This window comes from Daucus carota, chromosome 5 (genome assembly GCF_001625215.2).
Source record: "Daucus carota subsp. sativus chromosome 5, DH1 v3.0, whole genome shotgun sequence".
Classification (NCBI taxonomy): Eukaryota; Viridiplantae; Streptophyta; class Magnoliopsida; order Apiales; family Apiaceae; genus Daucus; species Daucus carota.
This window is the reverse complement of record NC_030385.2, coordinates 46,875,368-46,897,104: the sequence shown is the minus strand read 5'-3', so window position 1 is coordinate 46,897,104 and position 21,737 is coordinate 46,875,368. Positions and strand designations below refer to the sequence as shown.

Sequence of the window (21,737 nt, the reverse complement as noted above, 5' to 3'; positions counted from 1 at the left end):
TCATAGATGTGATGAGTCTTTTTTGCCACCGTGCTTGTTATTGATTTGATTAATTTACGCATAAAATGTCGACCAGGAAATGAAGGTCAGATCATTGGAAGCTCTGAGGGAGATGATCACCACCCTATGGACATAGACAATCCTGATCATGATAGTATTAGAGAAGGTATATATGGTATTATGAATGTCCTAATTGTTTTTTCAATTCATCATTTTTCTTCTATTCTCGGATTGACTGTTTTTAGAGTTTTATTTTATTTATTGTTATCTTTAAAATGTTAGCTATGTGTTTCATCGCTGCATCGTGTTAGTAATGAAGTGACTTCTGATGTATAAAAAAGGAATTATTAATTAGCTTGCCCTGATATGTTTCTTTACGTAGCATTTAATCTATACTGGATTTCTCCAAATGCAGTTGAAGATTATGCTTCCATTCATAGAGCCATTATAAGCAAGAGAAAGCGCAACAAGAGCAAGCCCATTCTGATTTGGGAAGTATTGGAAGAAGAAAATAAAAGATGGTTGGCATCTCATGAGGATGCTGACATAGATTTGGAGAATCTGAATGATGTTATAGCTGAAACAGCTGAACCGCCACCTGATCTAATTATGCCTCTGCTAAGATATCAGAAGGAATGGTTGGCTTGGGCGCTGCAGCAAGAGGAGTCTGCAGCAAGAGGAGGCATCCTAGCGGATGAAATGGGATTGGGGAAGACGGTACAAGCTATTGCACTTGTACTGGCAAAGCGGGCATATCATCCAGCAGTGGATGGAGTTCTATTCCCTCCTAGTTCATCTTCTGGGTTGCCAGAACTTAAAGCTACACTTGTAGTATGTCCTTCTGTTGCTGTAATTCAATGGGTGAATGAGATTGACCGCTCTACCCTTAAAGGCAGCAACAAGGTTCTGGTGTATCATGGAGCCAAAAGGGGCAGGACCCTTCATGAATTCTCTAATTATGATTTTGTTATAACAACATATTCTATTGTCCAAGCTGAATTCAGGAAACATGTCATGCCTTCGAAGAAAGAATGCTTTTGGTGTGGGCAGTTGTTTAATGCACGCAAGTTATTTTTGCACCAAGAATGTTGTCGTCTTCTAAATGGTGGAAGAACTTATAAGCCGATGAAGGGTGGAAATAAGGAAACTCCAAACAAAGGGAAGTGCCACAACAAAAATAAGGCCTTTGGAGCTGGCACTTCTACCAATGATTTAGATGGAGGAGCTGAAGAAGGCCTGGGTGAAAGAAATTCTAATTTGCACTCCATAAAGTGGAATCGTATCATATTGGATGAGGTGCATTTTTTTATGACTAGTACTGTTTGTTAGAATATGTTTCAGACCTGGCTTATTTAGCTTATACCTATACGCTTACTGCTGTTTTATAGTAGATAATAAATTAAGTTAAGAGTCAAAACAAATTCTACAGCTCTTTTAGGCGCCTTTTAGTGTTTGACTTAAACATTAATACCTAAATTTACTGGATGGATTCTATTTTTTGTTACAGGCTCATTATATCAAAGATCGACATGGTTACACCACAAAAGCCGTTCTTTCCCTGGAATCTCCCTATAAATGGGCTTTAAGTGGCACTCCTATTCAAAATCGCGTTGGAGAACTTTACACTCTGGTAAGATATATGTAAATGAGTTATCTTATATGGTATAAAATTTATACTGTCGTTGTTGATATGTAATTTATTTTCTGGTTTCTTTGGCACAGATCCGTTTCCTCCAGATTGGTCCTTATTCTAACTACTTTTGTAGGGACTGTGATTGCACAGAACTTGATCCTAGGTATTGTTCATGATTAAATTATCTTTCCCGAAATATAAGTTAATGTACTTGAACACCAGTACACCACCGTCCATATTTTTTTTGTTAATTAATGAACTTGCCTCTGAATTCACAGCTCAACAAAGTCAATATGATTGACAGTCTCTTGACAGATCTGTTAATTTCGGAAATTGCAAGATATGTTCTTTAGTATGCTAGAATCTTTAGTCCGTCATGTCTTAATGTCCAGTTCAGCTGCCAATGTTGCATCTGGTTTGTCCAAAATATGTTGCTTTCTCTAATCATGATTGCACTCATAGTTATTAAATGTGAAACACGCACCAAGTGCAAAGGTATCCATGAGCATAAGCGCAATGCGTTTTCCCAATGCATTTGCGCAATGCGCTTCAAATTATACATAAAAAGTTGATATATACCTACTTATATGCCACAACATGGCAAGATTGATGAACATAGTATTACTAAATTAATAAAAAACAGTCATAAGAGTCAAGATAGAATGTGTATTTTTGATAATAGAAGAGATAAACTAGCGACTAAAGTGTGTTCCTTTTTTGTGTTAAATTAATCATCTTCTTCACCAAAGTTTCCAAATTTTTTATCAAGATTATTGTCATGCTCCTCAACACCTTCAAATTCTGTCTCATGGATCTCCACCCCAAGTAAGCGCCTTCTAGATGATAATCTAGAAAGGGCATGGTTTTCTTTGTTGGTGTTACATATGAGGATGTATCCAACTCTTTCCCAGTCACAATGACTTCTCACATACTTTAAGGCTGAAAAAAAAAAGTAGCACAGAAATATCTTTCAAAATTTTATTGTTTGGAATAAACTAATAAACATTTTTACAGAAACAGATTTTTGATATTAATACTATGTGCAACTATCTTCTTTGCTTTTCTTTAAATGTTTGCAGAAGTCAAAGTGACAAAAAATGGGGAGGAAGTATGTTTTTTCTTTAGATGTGGTTAAAGTTTTATTGAGGCCGCCTAAATATATTTGGGGGTCTTAAGATTGCTAAATATGGTTTTGATGACTACCCCTATAACTCTTTTAGATTTCTTTTTCAAAATCTACTAAGGTTTAAAAAAATGTGGGCTGTTGTGTTGCTTCACCTGAATGTGCGATGAAGGCTTGCTTTGCAATGTTCCACACTTATTTGCTTTCTTTGCAAGCTTTTAATAACTAGGCTAATGGACTTGAAAATAATGACATGTTTGTTCACCGTTTCACGGGGTGTGGAAAATATTTGTGCGCATTGTCTAGGCGAAGCAAGCAGCAAAAAAAATCGGTAGGTGTTTAGCCCGCCTTGATTTTTATAGGGTAGGCAAAATCTCAGTGGAACTAAATTGTTGTGTATATTGCATGTGTTTTTCTATTTATATTTTGACTGCTCTAATGTTCTAATGATGGCACGAAAAATAAGTAAGAAATCCTCTGTCAATCATCAGGTGTATGACCATGATGTTCTTGATCAAAAAACAAATAAATCATCTTGCTCTAGTGTGCTTTACACACAATAAACTGTTTGTTATCTAATATCTTGTATGTCATTAATTATCTTGCAGTTTTGAAAGTGAATATTGTTTGCACTGCACTCATGCAAATACAAGACACTTTTGCTGGTGGAATAAAGTAAGTCACAAAAGCTTAGGTTTCTCATATGCTTTTTAATTTGAGTACGTACTGAAAAGTTTTCATGCAAATTTCATGTGATATTGGCTGTGAAGTATATTGCCACACCAATAAAATCACAAGGACATACTGGGTCTCGCAGAGGTGCCATGATATTGCTCAAACACAAAATTTTGAAAGGAATACTCCTTAGGCGTACTAAGAAGGGTAGATGTGATGATCTAGCACTTCCTCCTAAAACGGTAGCTTCAATACTTTCTTATGCTGCAGTGCACTAAGATTTGCATATCTGCTTCAGTATGTTATACAATATATTCTTTTGTCAGATCTTTTTAAGACGGGAATCATTGGATATCAAGGAAGAAGATTATTACACCTCATTGTACAATGAAAGTCAGGCACAATTTAACACGTGAGTCAACTAATTCATTCTCATTTGGTTTAAGGTGTTTGCTTAGAGATCATTAATTGCTGGACCTTTTTTAAAAAAATAAATTTATATATTCATTATATATACGTCTATTGGGCTCTTTACGTCTTTCAATTCTACCTGGGTGTTAGTTCTAGTTTGATTGGTTATTGTCATACTACCATAGTCCATAGATGTCATTTGGACAATGCATTGTGTCACTTTTATAGATGTAATTACACATGGACTGGTACTTTGGAATTGATAAATTTGCTCAAACTGTGATATATTATATTACTGAAGATGGTAACTGAGCTAAGTATGCTTTGGGAAAATACTTTAAAGCAGAATAAACTGAAGCCAAATAGGGACCCTTAATTACATTTGAACTTCCAAATTCTAGGGCTCATTTTCAAGAAAAAACAGGCACTTTGGTCTAGATGATTTGTTAAAATTGGGTTTGCCAGATTAAAGCATTTAATCATCTTGTTCAGTTAAAGTGGATATTATTATGGTGGCATTTTGAGTAAGTTTGCCTAGCTATAGTATATATCAGATACGATTTATTCTATACCTTTTTAAATGTTCTGCTACTTATTTTCTATGACATAACTCAAAAGGAGTAGGAAATTATTGCCTCAATAACAATATATAAACATAGAAATAGGACGACCTTTATGTTCTGTGTGGTATAATTCACCTAACATATTGATAAGCTGTGTCTTGAAGTTCTTCGTTTTAAATAATTTTGCATGGTATCTAGTGCTTAAATCCATGCTTAAAATGATTGCTGAGAATGACCAGAGTCACATAGATCTTTGCATCATGCTAACTTCTTTGTCCATATTGTTACGTAATTAGCTTTTCTCATGTGCAGATATGTCACAGAAGGAACTGTTATGAATAACTATGGCAATATCTTTGGTCTCCTCACACGTTTGCGACAGGTGACCAGGATTTACTTACAATCTACAAGCATCTTTAAATTATACAAGTTTCTCTGTAGATTGCAATAACCAATTACTTTGAGTTTTAGGTACTTATTATAGCATTTTTGTTATATATATAAAAGGAAACTACTTAATTAAAGACAACTATATGGAAAAAACTGAACGTATATAAAATAAATATTTGCTTAAATGATGCAATTGTTTAAAATCGTAGCAGTATTTTAATAGACAGTGGCTATTCACCGATGTCTAAGCCAATTTTTCTAGTAGTGGGATCATGATCGTGGAATATATAGTAAAGTATGACCACATAGTTCACCGTTAGGTTCTTGTGCTTTTCGGTCACTTGAGATACTCACCTGATGATCCACACCGAATTATGAGTATGTATAAGCACCTGTTTTTGGTTTCTATTTAATTATTCATTTGAGGGTGGGTGATAATATGGACTAAAATTATTTCGAACCCCCCTCCATGTCATCTAGTGTATTGATGATAAATTCATAATGTTTAATTGTTTGTTACTTTATGTATAGTCACTCATAGCTGTGCTCTTATGTGAAGTACCTTGGAGATGCGCATCTGCTCAATTGATTATGAGATATTTTTAGCCTTCTTTCAAATCTAACCATACTATTATTGTATATTAGTCACTTTTAACTGTGACCTTTTGTGAATTTCCTTGGTGATACACATCTGCTCAATTGATTAAGAGATCTTTTTAGCCTTCTTTTAACTCTAACTATTCTTTCTGATTATATAAAAAAGGCTTTGGATCATCCCTACCTCGTGATATACTCTAAAAGCCGAAACAACAATGAAGTCTTATGTGGACTGTGTCACGAATTAGCAGAAGATCCTCTGGTGAGTGCATATTACATTGTTTTCTGAATTTCATTTTCTTGTATAATGTGTTTATTCTCCTTGGCCATAATATAAAGAGAATCTTGAAAGTCTTCTAGCTCTTCAATTTAAAGATACTTCAGATGTGAAACTTACCAGAGAATCAAGATATGATGAAGAAATAATACTTAGTTGTATTTCTGTCAAATTATATATGATTCTACTCATCCACATTATTAAAGCTTATGTAATAATTATTCCAGGTTAGCGCATGCAAACACAGCTTCTGCTCATATTGTTGGGATCTTTTCTCTACTAGTGCGGGACAAGTCTTGTGCCCTACATGCAAGAAACCGCTTACTATAGACTTAGGTACAGAAGAAGAGCAAGAAGACAAGGATACTAAAACGACTATTAAAGGTTTTAAGCCCTCAAGTATTATCAACAGAATTCGGCTTGATGACTTCCAGACTAGTACAAAAATCGATGCTTTGGTAAATTGTTAATTATCCTTTTAGAACTTTTGCGCTTTATTAATGTCTACAATGTGTTTCTACTGTTAGGTGGCCATCTTTTGTGGGCTATTTGATGAAATGATTAGGGAACTGCTAAACTATTCAAATTTACTTAGGGTGCAGTATAATCTTGCTTATCTGAACTTAATTTATATAATTAATTGCTACTTCCTAAAGCAATGTAAAACACACCCTTGAAGTCTATTTGAGCTTCAGATTACCCTAGCGCCTGTTTCTTAAATTATTAGTAGTGCTTTGACTAACATTGATCTTCATTTTATTACATAGAGGGAAGAAATTAGATTTATGTTTGAGAGGGATGGATCAGCAAAAGGAATTGTTTTCAGCCAATTTACATCATTCCTGGACTTGATTCGCTATACCCTGCAGAAGGTCCGTGATGATTTTACAAGAAGTAGTTTTTGATATCTGCTTCTACACTAAAACGAATATTGTTTGGCGTTGAAATGTTTTGCAGTCCGGAATTCAGTGTGTTCAGTTGGATGGATCTATGTCTATGAAGGCAAAAGATACCGCTATCAAAAAATTTAACGAGGATCCAAATTGCAGACTATTTCTCATGAGCTTAAAAGCAGGAGGGGTTGCGCTTAATCTCACAGTGGCATCACATGTAAGAGAATATTATATTGCTAAAAACCTGAAATGCAGCCATACAGAAGCTTCTTTCTTTTTTTTTTTTTTGATTTCGGCTTTGATCCTACTGAAAGACTTGGTGTGTGTTCTTCTTCGACTCATGCAGGTATTCATGATGGACCCATGGTCGAATCCAGCTATTGAACAACAGGCGCAAGACAGAGTTCATAGAATAGGGCAGTATAAACCTATAAGGCGAGTGCCGCTTTACAGTTGCATACATCACACTTCTAGTAATCTAATTTGTAACTCGTCTCCTAAATCTCTTGTGAAAATTTGCAGGGTTGTGAAGTTTGTAATAGAAGATACAATCGAAGAAAGAATTTTGAAGTTGCAAGAGAGAAACGAATCAGTATATAAAGGGTATCTACTAGCCACACACCTAATGTTAATAACCCTCAATCTAAATTATCTGATCATTGTCCTGCCTTTTTACAGGACTAGTGTTGGTGGCGCAGGCGAGGACGTGGGAAGGTTAACAGAGGCTGACATTAGATTCCTGTTAGTAATATAAAATGTTGAAGTTACATATGAATTCTAGTGTTGTGATAATACAAGTGTTACCTACTCCCTCCGTCCCAAAGGTATACAATTGAACGAGAAGTCGGGAGTATCTCTTTCTGGTAGATACCAGGAGAAATGTAGCTACTTAAAATATGAGCTTGTATATCCTCAAAATTTTCTCTTATCCTGTATGTAACACCTAAGATTTTAAAGATTAGCCTCAATGGGGTGTTGTGCTTTTACTGTATAAATATGATCTTCGAGCATAATCCTGGTATATCTTGCCTTGTTGCCTCGTATGTTTCGTCTTGGAGGAGAAAAGAGTGAATATCACTTCTTCTTTTTTTTTTTTTTTGATAAAGTGAATATCACTTTTATTTCCAAATTTGATATCTTTTCTCTGAGCTCTACTGTATCTTTTTATGCACGGTGTCCTGTACCAATTTCACGGAGCATGGAGATACCATATATTCAAATTAAAGATATAATATAAGTTTTTTTTCTGGTGATTTTCTGAAAAGGTATTTTTTAAATTATTTTCGGAGTATAAATTTCTAAATTTTCTAATTAAATTAATTTCAGACAATAAAAATCCACGAATTTTGGCAACCAAAATATAGGTCTGATTATTTATTAAATTTATTGCATATTAATTCATAATATCATCAAATATGTTAATGCCTTTCGTTGGATATATCAACGAATATCTATACTTTTTTATGAAATATGTAATTCGTCACTGTATTATATCGTAATACATCAATTACAAAAAATGTTCAGATTTTTAAAAGAAATTGGTAATAATACCTGCTTATCATCATTTATATAATTTACTCTAATAAATTTGGTGGAGAAGGGAGATTAGAGAATGATCTTCGACGAGTTTTAATTAACCCAAGAAGAGGAAGATTCATAGTTACAATTTAGATTGCAATAGATTTTATAAAGTGTAATAATATTTCACAAGATCCTTCTTCAAAACAAAGTAGAAAAAAACTCTTGAAATCCTAAAAGATCTGCAAAGAAAAAAAAGAGAGAAGGAAAGATGATTCAGTTGCTGTTCATTTTAATGTTGTCTGAAATGGCTGCGATTTTGTTACTTCTATTCAAAACACCACTCAGAAAGCTTCTTATCATGGCTTTCGATCGGGCTAAGCGTGGTCGGGCCCCACTTGTTGTCAAATCTGTTGCTGCCACCGTGTTCGTGATCATGATGTACAATGTTTATGCTGTCCGGGACATTCAGAGCCGTCCGATTGAATCACATAATACTACTGATCAGATACTCTTGGCTGACTACATGCTCCAGGCTTCTCTCATGGGTAACACAATCTTGTATATTTAAATTTTTTGAATGATTAGACTTATAGGCCTTACAAAATGAGCATATGTTCTGACAAATTTTGGGGCGATCGAGAATTGAACTCAGAATGTGGGACGACAAGAGATAAGCCCTTACGGGTTGGAATATCTCATTGCGCTCTCTTTTATGTGTAATTAGTTTGGTATGTGTTTATGTTTTCGTTGCTGATTATCGAATTTGACATGGAGAGTAATTACTTGATATGTTCATAATTGTGTGATTTGTTAGGATTAAGTATTCTGTAGGGCCAACTTTGTGCTCATTAGATAATGGTTGGAATAAATTACTTAAAGTATTACCGGGATAGCAGTAATCGTTTGATGCTAGCCTATGATTTTGTTGAAACTACTATTTGAATAGGGATGGTATGTATTACGTAGTATCGGATGCTTATAAGTATAAAGGTTTCTTTAGAATCTTTGTTTCAAATTTTAAGGATATATGAACGTAAAAGAGAAAGTAGACTCATGTTCAGGCTTTATTGTTGAATACTTGAGAAAAGTGCCGAACATGTTATCATGCTAAAATTAGTCTCCTCGAGTGTGACTTGTAGAAAGTAGTAATGAGAGATAAACACAAAACTATAAAGGGGAAAAAGTGATTGAGCGTTACCTTTATGGATTTTTTGTGAATGTGTTGGTACCTGTTGCACTAGTAGTTTGATGATCGAAGGTGACTACAATGTGATGAACTAAAATTCTCACTTTGATATGGGAAGAAACTGTGTGTGTCTAAGAGGCAAGGAGAATTGCAAGGATACATTGATCCGACAAACAAAATTATGTGGGGATTCAGGTTGTCGGTTGATACAGAAATATATATTTGATCTTATGAAGATAAAATTGACTAACGAAGCTAATAACTATATGCCAATTGAATCAAATGCATGATGTAAGCATTTAAAACACAAGAACTGAAGTCAGTTTAATTATTCTTATACCTTCCTCCTTTCTTAAATATCTGAGTATGTGAGTATCTGAAGGCAAATATTCAAAAATGGAGGGAGTAGTACAGATTGTGCGGAAAAATTAGTTGAGATTTGTGAGTATCTGAGTATCCTAGAGAATACTAGTATCCGAGATGGGGGTGCATGGGGATACGGGAATTAGTTGGGTGACCCAAGAGTTCTTGCTTCCCAGGTGTGTGTAGTAGAATAGTAGTACAACAACAGACACCTGGATTGGCGTCTCAGGCGCTATGCCTTTCTTCGCTGTCAAGGCCCTTTATCCTTTGTTCATAAAGCCGAGGACTCCTAATCTGCAAGAGCATTGATTAAAAGTTTACTTTAGTAGTATACTTGCAATATTTAAATACTAAACATTGTTCAATCTGTTTGTAACCTCTGTGATGGAGAGTTGTTGTCCATGTCTAAATTTTAAATTTAAAATGCTTTCATGTATTGTTCTCTGAAAAGAAAAGCTTTTGATGGGCATAAAAAAAACCTGAGCATAGTACTACAGCTAATTTCTCTTATTACTAAAGGAGCTGGATCCTTTGCAATGTTAAGCACCTATGCTAGGTGAGCATATTACTACAGCTAATTTTTCTGGGTGACTTGAAAAAATATATTCTCACACCACGTTATCTGCAAATGACCTAGTACTGACTTTAAACTTCTTATCAGGATAACATGTAGATATATTTTGCTTACAGCCATTATGTCAACTGTGACTGGATACTGTCTGAACCGCTAAATATGGATTTTCGAGATGGGAATTCTGGACTGATGATGATGTAGCATTAATTAGGATATTCTTGTAGCTTAAACATGAAAACTCAGGGGTTTTAAACTGCTAATAAAATATTCCTTAACTTGTGTGTTATTTTTCCTGTTCAAATATTGCCGGGTAACCTCTGTGCACTGATAATCAGTCAATGTCCTGTTAACAATAATTTTACAATTAGCATGATGTTGGAATGAATTTCTAATTTACAATATAGTATTAATTGTTCATTTGTCAAATTCCAAAACTTGAGGACAAGTGTACAACATACCATTTCAAGAGAAATATCTGCAATTTTTACCAGGAAAAGACGTAGGAGGCTTTCCCTTATTAATCTAGAATTTTCCATTTATGCAGGATTCTCGCTGTTTTTATCTTTCATGATAGATAAACTGCACCATTATATCAGGGAACTTCGCCTGCTTAGAAAGGCCATGGAAACGGCAAAGAAACAGAGTCATAGTTTCGAGGATAGCAAAAATGGTGGCGCGGAGGAACTAAAAGACTTGGGTGACGAGGTCTCTAATTTGAGGACAAAGATCAAGGAGCTAGAATCTGAATGTGAGTCAAAAGACAATGAGGTAAAATCTGCTCAAAGCAATTTCGTGGCCCTTAAAAGTCAGTCCGAAGGATACACCCAAGAACTTTCACGCTTGCAGGAAGAAAATAAAAACTTTCGAGACCAGCTGCAGTCTATAGATAAAAGTTTATCGCATTCCGAAGACAAGAAGAACATGTAAGGGTAAGTAATACCTGGTCACAAAAAGTCAAGTTCCCTTTTTAAAATTTTAAAATCTGTGGTCTGCGGTGCATGTTACTCAGATTAAAGATACATTACTAGTTTTACAGTAAGGATCTGTCTTCTAGTAAAAAGAATGTAGTACAGGAAGCATCAATTTTCTCTTAGTTTGTCAATTTTCAAGTGATATATACCAGTTTATGGACTTGAGTATTATTACATGATCAGCATTATATTGTCAATCTTTAGAAATTTTTTGGTGTGCTTATTCTGTTTTTTTCGATACGAGTCATTTGTTGTTTGCAAGGTTCATTTAACTTCTGACCTTATTCAGTTTGTCGATATGAGTCGTTTGTTGATTGCAAGGTTCACATAACTTCTGACCATCTTTTATTGAACAAAAATTCAATTATATTACACTTTGCTGTGCAGGATTTTTTTTTAGTAAAGTCAGAAACTAATAGACAAACAAGATATGGATTGGTGCTCTAGAAACACGTTTTTTCATATATAAATAGCAGCCATAGCAATAGATAACCATATACCAAGTTACCAACTCTCTTCATTCACACCTCTTGTTTATAATATACACACGATTCAAAGTTGGCAGCTCAACATAATCCGTGACAATCCAGACAATAATTCTGGATCTTGCAGGAGCATATTCTTCACCTTCCTTCTATTAGTGTTTTAGTATGGAGTTTTACTAGCTAGCTAGTGTTTGTTTTAATGACAGTCTCCTGCAAATTTCCAACTCATGCTTTAATTGCAGTATATTTTTTTGGTACATAGAGTTTAAAGTATTTGAGAAATAGTGAGAATTCGACCTGTGATCCTGTGAGTTTCTGGACGAGAGTTTTTGCAAATAGTTCATCATGATTCACCTGTTTTCTATACTCCACTTCTGTTATGCGAGTATTTCTTTATTAATTTTATCATTTTCCCTCACTGTTGTGAAATCGGTTCCAGGTCTGTGATTTAAGGCGTAAAGCAAGAATTTAGCATACAAAACTTCATTTACTCAATTTTCATTCTTATCTCTTGACTCATATGCTCTACTTCTATACCCTACCTGTATTAGTTTATTTGATAAATGGCCCATCATTTTGACAATTCGACTCTCTAGTTTTATAAATAGCTCTCATGTTATATCTCAGTATCACACAACTCAATCCTTCACATCTGTTTCTCCTCTCCTGTTCCCTTCATCTCATCTTGGTTACTAAATACTACCGAACCATCAATGACGAAAGCAGTACTGATCTGCAGCACCAGACTATCCTTATTGTTATCTCTGTTAGCCATTTTCATGACATTATCACATGCCAAACTAGGTACCCTCAGAGAAACCTCATTTACAGTTTTTTTCCAGAATCGACCGTCAGGTCCCAAGGCCACTTCAGTAGCCATCGCTGGAATCCCCGGACAAGACTGGACATACGGGAAATATGGAACTGCCTTTGCTACTGATGCAGCAATGACAGAAGGATTCGATAGGAAGACAGCTGAAATTGGCAGGGGTCAAGGTATGTTTCTGACATCGGCTCAAGATGGAACTAGTCTAACACTATTGCTATCGATTGTTTTCACCGGGAAGGAGTACAAGGGAAGTACGTTGCAGATACAAGGAGCTGATCATCAGTATGAGAACCCCAGAGAGGTGGCCGTGGTCGGTGGGACCGGACAATTTCGGTCTGCTAGGGGATACGCCACCTTCGAGTCGTTTCGTGTTAGCAAGTCCCATGTTGTCTCTCGCTGTAATGTTACTATTCAACATTACTAGGAGTAAAATGTCATGTACCCCTTGATATTCAAGACGGGCGGCCGATTATAAATATGATATACTCCCTCTATCCTATTTTAAGTGTCCACTTTGCAATTTTCACACATATTAAGAAACAATTAATATAAAGTTTTTATCATCATCTTTCCACAACCAATCAGCTTAGTTTTCATACATATTAATTACGCATCTCATTAATTATTGTGTATTGGACATTGTCTCACTTCAAATTACACTATACATTTATAATTTCTAAATATATTTATGAGGAGTTGTTGATTGTATGTAATATACTATATTGGAAATAGTATAAATTTTACTCCCTCCGTCCCCATTTACATGTCTCTTTTAAAAAAAACACATATCAAGGAAAAAGTTAGTTGGATAACAATTTCAACAAAATACCTCATTTAATGCATTGGAAAGAGAGAATAGATACTCCCTCCATTCCATTTTAAGTGTCATTTTTTGACTCGGCACAACTATTAAGATGTGCAATTATTTGGTTATATTGTCATTAATGTAAGTTTTATTTTCTAATTTTGTCCATCAAACTACCATGAATAAATTTTAATGAGAGTTTCAAAGGTAAGGGTATTGAGGTAAAAGGAATATACATTTGTATTGAGAACATAAATAATTGTCTTGAAAATATAAATGTGACACTTAATTTGGAATTTAAACCCAGTCAAAAAATGACACTTAAAAAGGAATGGAGAAAGTACTAATTTTAGAAAGTCAAATCTTGGAAATAACAATTATAAACAAAATTTTGAAAAATTGTCATTAAATTTTGCATTGAAAGAAGAAAAGGACAAGTAATTTGGGACAAATTTTTTTTCCACAAAGGACATGTATATTGGGACGGAGGGAGTATATGGGTTAAAGAGTATGACATATATTTTGAGAATCTTTTTTTGGGTAAAATGGAGATTTAAAATGGGATGGAGGGAGTACTATTTAAAATCTCAAATATGATATGTATCCCTAAAAATTTATTTTTTTCAGATACTCTCGTTCATTAGTATAACTGTATAAACGATTTGACTCTATAGACAGGTGATAGTCATTTTTTTTTTTTTTTGAACACGGTGATAGACATTTTATTTGTTTAATTCATATCAAGAGAGTTAATTGATCTGTAGATGAATACTTTTACTTTTATAAATTTAAGTGAAATCGATCGAATAAGGTGCTGATATATTTGTATTGTTATTTTTCCTGAATACATGTACGAAACTCCTATGATTTCCTTCATTACTCATACTATATATAAGTTGAAATTCATTATTTATAATTTAATTTCTAATAATATTTAATTAATAATATAGTATTATTAGATGTCTACCTTCTTTTTATCTGAGAAATAGTATAATTATATATTCGAATTTTATTAAATATTTTAAAATAAACAAATATAAGATAAACAAATACTTATAACCAAACTCTGTAAAAGAAAATTCGAAGATGATTGACAGTCTATATAAAAAATGAGGAAACTATAGACTGTCAGGAGGATTTATCGGACTTTTTGAGGTGGTAAATCTTTTCGGGAAACAGTCAAATCTCTCATCCTTTGACTATATACGTACAAGCATTTAAGTCCATATATCCCTGGGCTCCACTAGACTTTCTGTATTATATTAAAAATCTCTCATCAAGATTTTTTATTATTATATTAAGAATTTTTTATTTAATAAATTATATAAAAACTTTATTTAATCATAGAAACCAAAATTTATTTTTTACTAAATAACTTTGTATGAATAATAAATACATATTTTAAATTAAGCAAAATGATCTCATTACTTTAACTTCTGAAATGATCTATAAATAAGCATCAAAGCACATGAGCAAAAATCTGATAGCCCCGAAAGGAGTGTATTTTTTATCCACATTTTGTAAAAAAAAACTATTTCTATATCGTTATCTGCTCAGTCCTACAAATACAAATATGAAACATTCTAGTGAGTTTTTATGTATATATAATATAATTCATAAGACATTAATTAATATATGTCTCATTTTTGAGAAAGGAAAAGTTATGTTGGGTTTTCAAAGTCAATGGCAGAAGAGATTGACAAGGAAGGCAGTCGTCTGAGTTAATAATGCAAAGACCATGTAGTGTAAAATAGACCACTACAAGTAGAAATTAAAGGAAGACTCTGAGGATCATCAGACCAAAGCAAAGCAAGTTTGTTGATAAATAAAGATGCCAAATCCCAGTTATTTCTGTTGAAACAAATCTAAAACACTCACCTCGTATTTGGTCTTCTCTTCTCCTTAGTCTCCACTTCCTTTGCCGAGTCCATTGCACTACCGTTTCAAGTCTCCCTTTGTTTCTCATTCTCACTTTTTATACTTTCTATGGCCAAGCCCTGTGGACTCACCTTTCTTCATCATAACAACAACTTATCACCTCAGTCTTACATTATCAACTCCTTTCCCACGCAACAAGAGAGCCATTGGAAGGCTGAAGCAAGGCCTATGGACTTGTCACCGCCGCGAGGGAGTTTCCAGTTCCAGCTCAGCACCGCGCATGATCATGATCAAGATAGGCCTGATGAGATGGATTTTTTTGCACGTAAAAGAGATGATCATGATCGTGATCAGTCAAAGGTGACGGATAATTTGGCTAGTGAGGCTGATGATCATAGAGACTTATCAGATTTCAATGTTAATGTAATATACCTAATTTAATTACATCGTTTTTTTGCTAATCATTTTGTTATTTCAACTTGACAAGAGTGCTATTGTTCTAGCTTGATGGATCATTCTTTGTGCAGACTGGTCTGCATCTTGTCACCGCAAACACCTGTAGTGATCATTCGATAGTGGATGATGGATTATCTCCCGATTCTGATGATAAAAAAGCGAAAAATGAGGTGATTTTTAAGTACATAATATCAGAGAGTCACTTAATTTACATATACGTTTTTTTTTGTTTTTTTTTTGTTTTTTTTTATAAATGCATGATTTGTGAATATAAGGTTTTGATGTTGTAGCTAGGGGCACTTCAAGCAGATCTGGAGCGTACCAACATAGAAAATCATCGACTGAAGGACTTGCTGAGTCAAGTGACCAATAATTACAACACTCTTCAAATGCATCTAGTCACAGTTATGCAACAGCAGAGTCACAAATCAGCTGATTATGAACCGGAAGAATTCATCAATCTGGGACTTGGAGGTCAAAGGAGTGCTGAGGCAGATGCTGAACCTTCCTTATCTTTGCCTGAGGGAGGCGAACACATAAGGTCTCCTGCGAATAACATGGATCATTCATCTAAGGAAGATGATGTAGATCCAGGATCACAGAACGCGTGGATGGGTAGTCACAAGGTCTCTAGGCTAAATCCTTCGAATAGTGTTGATCAGGCCACTGAGGCCACTATAAGAAAAGCTAGAGTGTCTGTTAGAGCACGATCAGAAGCACCCATGGTACTTTTAGCTTATAACAAATTCAGTTAATATATTAGACTATTGAAGTGGAATTATAGTGACATTTATAGTATATTCAAGATCAAATTCTTTTGATTCATAATCAGATAACAGATGGATGTCAATGGAGAAAATACGGACAAAAGATAGCTAAAGGAAATCCATGTCCACGAGCATATTATAGATGCACCATGGCCACTGGCTGCCCAGTTAGAAAGCAGGTACATAGCAATAACGTATCTACGCACATATTTTTTGATAATCTCTTTAAAATTCTAGATGATTATGTCCTAATTAGGTACAAAGATGTGCCGATGACAGAAGCATTCTGATAACAACATATGAAGGCAATCACAACCACCCTTTGCCTCCTGCTGCAATGGCAATGGCATCCTCAACGTCATCAGCAGCTCGGATGCTGCTTTCCGGATCAATGCCAAGTGCAGATGGTACCATAAATTCAAATGTACTAGCCAGAAGTTTCCTCCCCTGCTCTAACAACATGGCCACCATTTCCGCCTCTGCTCCATTTCCAACAGTCACCCTAGATTTAACACAAAATCCAAACCCCTTGGACTGTCAAAGGCCACAAAACCAATTTCAGCTCCCATTCCACAATCCTCAACAGAACGTCGCCTCATCCGCTGCTCTGCTACCTCAGATTTTCTCCCATGCATTACATAATCAATCGAGATTCTCAGGCCTTCAAATGTCTCAGGATCTAGTACCACCCCACCAGGCTGGATCATTGGCTGACACTGTCAATGCACTCACTGCAGATCCAAATTTCACTGCAGCCCTGGCCGCGGCCATCTCCTCTGTTATCGGAGGAGGATCTAATCCTACTGGAAGCCCTACTAATAATGTGAATGTTACACAGACACCAACTAACAATGGGAGTTTAACAACTAGCAACAATAATAGCAATGGCAACATCAGAGTAACCAACTCTGGGAACTGAGAGAGAGTTATGCTTGATTGGTTTTGAATAAATCTACATAATCAATACTTTAATAAATGCAGTTAATATTCTTCTGATTATTTGTCAATCCATGGTTTCTTAATTACCTAATTAAGAAATTGACAAGTATGTTTAGACTTTAAGTTGCTTGTTGAAATGTCATTTTAATCGATTTGTCTATATAAGTGTGTTCCTACACGGGGATTCGGATTCAATGTCACATTCTGCGCTAAAAAAGCACTGGACGACCGGTAGATTCAGTGGAGTACCAAGCTGTAAAATTTTATTTTGTAGTGAAAATTTCATGTATTTTCTAGTAAATTTTATCTTAAAACCCTATTCTGCCACGGTTGATTCCCGGCTATGAACCGACCTGACTCGCACAGCCCGCTCGTTTGGCCAGCTCTACTTATTTACGGCAAACCTGACTTGGGTAATCACCGGTGAGTGGTAACTAGTTGAAAAACGTAAAATGTAGGAAGCGAGTGATATTCAATTTGCAGGTTTTCGAAAGCAACCGAGATCATAAAACTTGTTGACTCTTGTGGGATCTTGGATGTTTATTGTAATTGTAATAAACGATATCTTTTACTTAATTTATCTAATTAGCGACTTCCGGGAAACTGCTAGGCTGCTAACATATATTTTATTGAGCTACACAATCTTGTGTAAATCGTAGCATATGAATTTAATTCTAAGATCTTGATCGGTAATCAGAATCATATAAAAATTGTAAAGTTCAACTATCAAGAAGTTGAAAGTTAGGTCAAATAAAAAAAGCCATGATCAATTATTGAGATTATAAGTGTGACGATATTACTCATGAAAGTATTATTATCGATTTAGAATCGATGCAAATTATAGCCAGCAGAACAGTGCTACACTGTAGTTGGGCTTTTGTGTAAAAGCCTGTACAGTCACCTGTATTGTTGGACTACTTATACTCTGACCAACCAAACATTAGGTGTCAAATGCAGAACGAGTATTCATCGAAAGAAAAAAAGAGTAAACATATTGATAAGAAAGAGTCTTATTAACAATAAACACATGGCATTATGGCAATCCAAAGTAGTTAAGTAGGTTGTTTTAGCTTTAATTAGTCCCCACTACCAAACACTACTCAACTTTCTATAACGGAACGCCAAAGCAAAAGCCCTGCGAAATTGCCCCAACTCTCACTCTAAGTTACCCTTCAATACTTTACAATATCAATTTCCGTTATCTTCATGATTTGTTTCCGTAAGGACCGTAACCTAATAAATATTCATTTCCGAGATTGGATTCTTTTAACAAAACGAATTCAATTGACTCGTTTAAACGAGTCGAGCTCGAGTTTTGTTCACGAATAACTCCGTTCTCTTTTGCTAACGGTAAAGTCATGGATTACTTTTGCCGAGGCACGGCTACAATGTATCTGGAAAGAGGTAGATTACGTGTGAAGCAGAGGATGGTGTGTTGTTATAAGCAAGTGTCAGTCCTAAAAATGTCGACGATGGAATATTACAAACAGCAATGAAGAATCAAATGATTGAAGAAAGTTGATTACGTAAAATAGAGATGCCTAGGCCAAAATGGCGACACGTGAGTTAATCCCTTAGTGATGCTTAGCTACCTTACAAGCCACGCATCAGAACAAGGCAGCCTCTCTCAAACTCAAAGCATTGCTATGTCTCAACTTAATCTTTTCATTAACAACCAATAAACTCTGCCCTACTTGTAATATCATGAATAATTATTTGATTTAGTGTGGGATTAGAGTTGTTAATGTGCGTGTGCAAGTAAACAATTGAATATGTATCAAGTGACTAAAATAGCTTCGATTGAGATTAGTGGTTACAACTTCCAACTTCTTTGGTACACCTCACACTCACTTTGCTTCTCTAACAAACCTAGCTTCTATCCCTACCATTAACATGCTTTCCTAATTATTCCACTTGGCAGTTTTTTGTTCAAACCATGAAATCATATATTTTATTATATGTGAAAATCAATTATAATTTTTAGTTATTATTTTATCTCGCTTAGTTAAACAAACCCTTGTTTAAATGTAAGTTTGAGCTCCTATAATTATTACTCATTACATCCCTAAACTCTTTTTAAAATACAAGTTTTAAGAGATATTATGCATGTATATTCAGATTAGTTTCTTTCAATTTAGTATTGTTATTTTGTTATTTACCGCCCAAATAGAAACATCATACATTTGGTTGACTTATTGGCCTTCAGATGATTGTTTCGAAACCATAATGAAACGCAAAGAAAGCTACTCCAATTAGACCAACCAAAAATTATAACGCAAGGAAGAAAGAAATAGTTTAACCGCAGATTTGGACCATTTCTTCACAATCTTACACTTTCTTTCCCCTTCCTCTAATTATTATGTTGGGCCTCGTTTAATCACCATGCGTGCGTTTCAGTTTCGATAACCACCTTTATCTTATCCTTTCGGAATATACCTTCATTTGTTCCCAAGCCACTAGCCTAGTCGAATTCAACCGTTAATTTTGCGTTTATTAAAAGACGGGAGAAGTATCCGCTAGACTAAATTTCGTAACGATCCTGAAAAAATTCAGATAACACACTGCTAGCAGTAGCGAGTGAGTTCGGGAATATCAACCAAATGGAAGAACATTTCACCTACTTCAATCCTTCACAATGATACAAAACTAAGGATCCAAGTTAAAGAGTCCACGATTATGTACAATATCCATTTAATTAAAGTTGTCTAATCTAATCCAATCAACAAAATCTATCTCCTTACACCTAACTAAATCTACAAATCATTTAAGTTTATGTGACCACTTGTCCACTTCTCATTATGCCATATGGTTTCCCCCTCAATTTCCAACTCTCCACCAATCACGTAGCGCCACGTTTTCGGGCTCCCGTTAAAGGAATCATCAAGAAATTTTGTTATATATAAGATACCAACTAACCAGATACTCCAATAAAACAACACATTGAAGAAAAAAGAAGAGCAGCAGAAGTTCTTTTTACTACACTTAAACAGAAAAATGGAGTGGAGGAGAGGTCAGACTATTGGCCGTGGATCCTCTGCCACCGTCTCGATGGCTAGTTGTTGCGGTTCTGGGGAGGTTTTTGCAGTTAAATCGGTGGAGTTATCACATTCGGAGTGGTTGCAGAGGGAGGAGAAGTTTTTGTGCAGTATGTCAAGTCCTTACATTGTTAGCTACAGAGGGTCTGATATTACTAGTGAGAATAACAGGCTTATGTACAATCTGAAGCTGGAATATGTTGCGGCTGGCACGCTTAGCGATGTGATTCGGAGGAAGGGCAGAGGATTAGATGAGGCCATGATCAGATGTTACACGCAACAAATTTTAAGAGGCCTGGAGTACCTTCATTTAAGCGGCGTAGCACATTGTGACATCAAGGGGACCAACATTTTGATAGGTGAAGCTGGTGCTAAAATTGCTGATTTGGGTTGCGCGATGAGGGTTGATCAGAAAAGTGACTTGACAGCGACATTTGGTGGCACGCCAATGTTTATGGCACCGGAGGTGGCCCGAGGGGAAGAGCAGGGGTTTGCAGCTGATATCTGGGCACTTGGCTGTACGATTATTGAAATGGCTACGGGGAACTCCCCGTGGCCTAATCATAGTGACCCGATGTCCATTCTTTATCAAATCGCTTATTCTGGGAAAACACCAGATGTCCCTGAATATTTGTCATGCCAAGCAAAAGACTTTGTTAGCAAGTGTCTAAAGAGAGATCCGGCAGAGAGGTGGACGGTTAAGCAACTTCTCAGGCACCCGTTTCTTGAACATTTAAGTTACGTCAAGAACCAGAATCAATTTTCAGATACTAATTCTCCGACAAGCATCCTTGATCAAGGGGTATGGAACTCGGTTGAAGAGGAACCCGAGACTTCGGCTGATGTTTTTGATCTCCAGACAAGGTATCTGAGTTCCGGTCCAGATCAGAGAATCACACAGTTATCAACTTCAAGAGTGCCGAACTGGACATGTGAAGAAACGTGGATTACAATCAGAGGATAGTAATACGGGTAGTACTTAGTAATTGCACAGTGTACAGAACATTGATTGATCAATCTCTAATTTTTTAGAAATCTCTAATCCGCCTACAACAAAGCAAAGTATATTTAATTTATTATTAATACACTAAAACATCGTAATGAATCTTGAACTAGAAAATGTATCACGGCGATATAAGAATCGGAGGAAGGAGCAATTCTACATTTTGATTCTATTGTGTTGGCTTCTGGGATTTGATAAGTCTAAAGAGTTAATTTCATTATTAGTCAACAAAATTACAATTTCTACAACATTGGTGCTGATATAATGTCCAACTAGAGCCATGGAACGCCAATTACAAATTGTCTCGATGACAGTCTCTATAAACTCAGAAATGATAATTGCACTACTAAGCATTACGCAAGT

General features: G+C 35.4%; 5 protein-coding genes across 5 annotated transcripts; all 5 read left to right on the top strand.

The window, feature by feature from the left end:
- The first annotated feature begins 322 nt into the window (after positions 1-322).
- On the top strand, positions 323-7,655 carry LOC108221881 (DNA repair protein RAD16). The gene is made up of 14 exons (XM_017395734.2): positions 323-1,296; positions 1,508-1,630; positions 1,723-1,796; positions 3,365-3,431; positions 3,527-3,673; positions 3,758-3,843; positions 4,718-4,787; positions 5,559-5,654; positions 5,897-6,127; positions 6,437-6,541; positions 6,627-6,779; positions 6,909-6,997; positions 7,085-7,165; positions 7,241-7,655. The coding sequence occupies exons 1-14, from the start codon at positions 367-369 to the stop codon at positions 7,314-7,316; spliced, it is 2,328 nt and encodes a 775-aa protein (XP_017251223.2). The 5' UTR covers positions 323-366; the 3' UTR covers positions 7,317-7,655.
- Positions 7,656-8,171: 516 nt separating this feature from the next.
- Positions 8,172-11,400, top strand: LOC108220886 (uncharacterized). The gene is made up of 2 exons (XM_017394768.2): positions 8,172-8,628; positions 10,751-11,400. Exons 1-2 carry the CDS (start codon positions 8,352-8,354, stop codon positions 11,131-11,133), a joined length of 660 nt encoding a protein of 219 aa, XP_017250257.1. The 5' UTR covers positions 8,172-8,351; the 3' UTR covers positions 11,134-11,400.
- An 883-nt stretch (positions 11,401-12,283) lies between these two features.
- Positions 12,284-13,057, top strand: LOC108220887 (dirigent protein 2). Its single transcript, XM_017394769.2, has one exon. It carries the CDS (start codon positions 12,376-12,378, stop codon positions 12,913-12,915), a length of 540 nt encoding a protein of 179 aa, XP_017250258.1. The 5' UTR covers positions 12,284-12,375; the 3' UTR covers positions 12,916-13,057.
- Positions 13,058-15,053: 1,996 nt separating this feature from the next.
- Positions 15,054-17,396, top strand: LOC108222123 (probable WRKY transcription factor 31). Its single transcript, XM_017396027.2, has 5 exons — positions 15,054-15,597; positions 15,702-15,800; positions 15,921-16,355; positions 16,463-16,576; positions 16,654-17,396. The coding sequence occupies exons 1-5, from the start codon at positions 15,283-15,285 to the stop codon at positions 17,314-17,316; spliced, it is 1,626 nt and encodes a 541-aa protein (XP_017251516.1). The 5' UTR covers positions 15,054-15,282; the 3' UTR covers positions 17,317-17,396.
- A 2,797-nt stretch (positions 17,397-20,193) lies between these two features.
- Positions 20,194-21,471, top strand: LOC108224058 (mitogen-activated protein kinase kinase kinase 18). Its single transcript, XM_064094354.1, has one exon. The coding sequence runs from the start codon at positions 20,331-20,333 to the stop codon at positions 21,333-21,335; it is 1,005 nt and encodes a 334-aa protein (XP_063950424.1). The 5' UTR covers positions 20,194-20,330; the 3' UTR covers positions 21,336-21,471.
- Positions 21,472-21,737: the final 266 nt, after the last annotated feature.

Excerpts from the sequence above, each read along its gene's own strand:
- LOC108221881 (XM_017395734.2), top strand. The coding sequence starts at position 367 with ATGTTTCTTTACGTAGCATTTAATCTATACTGGATTTCTCCAAATGCA. Across the intron at positions 5,655-5,896 it reads AATTAGCAGAAGATCCTCTG|GTTAGCGCATGCAAACACAG; the intron begins GTGAGTGCATAT and ends TAATTATTCCAG. Across the intron at positions 7,166-7,240 it reads AACGAATCAGTATATAAAGG|GACTAGTGTTGGTGGCGCAG; the intron begins GTATCTACTAGC and ends GCCTTTTTACAG.
- LOC108224058 (XM_064094354.1), top strand. The coding sequence starts at position 20,331 with ATGGAGTGGAGGAGAGGTCAGACTATTGGCCGTGGATCCTCTGCCACC.
- LOC108222123 (XM_017396027.2), top strand. The coding sequence starts at position 15,283 with ATGGCCAAGCCCTGTGGACTCACCTTTCTTCATCATAACAACAACTTA. Across the intron at positions 15,801-15,920 it reads ATAAAAAAGCGAAAAATGAG|CTAGGGGCACTTCAAGCAGA; the intron begins GTGATTTTTAAG and ends TTGATGTTGTAG. Across the intron at positions 16,577-16,653 it reads GCTGCCCAGTTAGAAAGCAG|GTACAAAGATGTGCCGATGA; the intron begins GTACATAGCAAT and ends TGTCCTAATTAG.
- LOC108220887 (XM_017394769.2), top strand. The coding sequence starts at position 12,376 with ATGACGAAAGCAGTACTGATCTGCAGCACCAGACTATCCTTATTGTTA.
- LOC108220886 (XM_017394768.2), top strand. The coding sequence starts at position 8,352 with ATGATTCAGTTGCTGTTCATTTTAATGTTGTCTGAAATGGCTGCGATT. Across the intron at positions 8,629-10,750 it reads GCTCCAGGCTTCTCTCATGG|GATTCTCGCTGTTTTTATCT; the intron begins GTAACACAATCT and ends CCATTTATGCAG.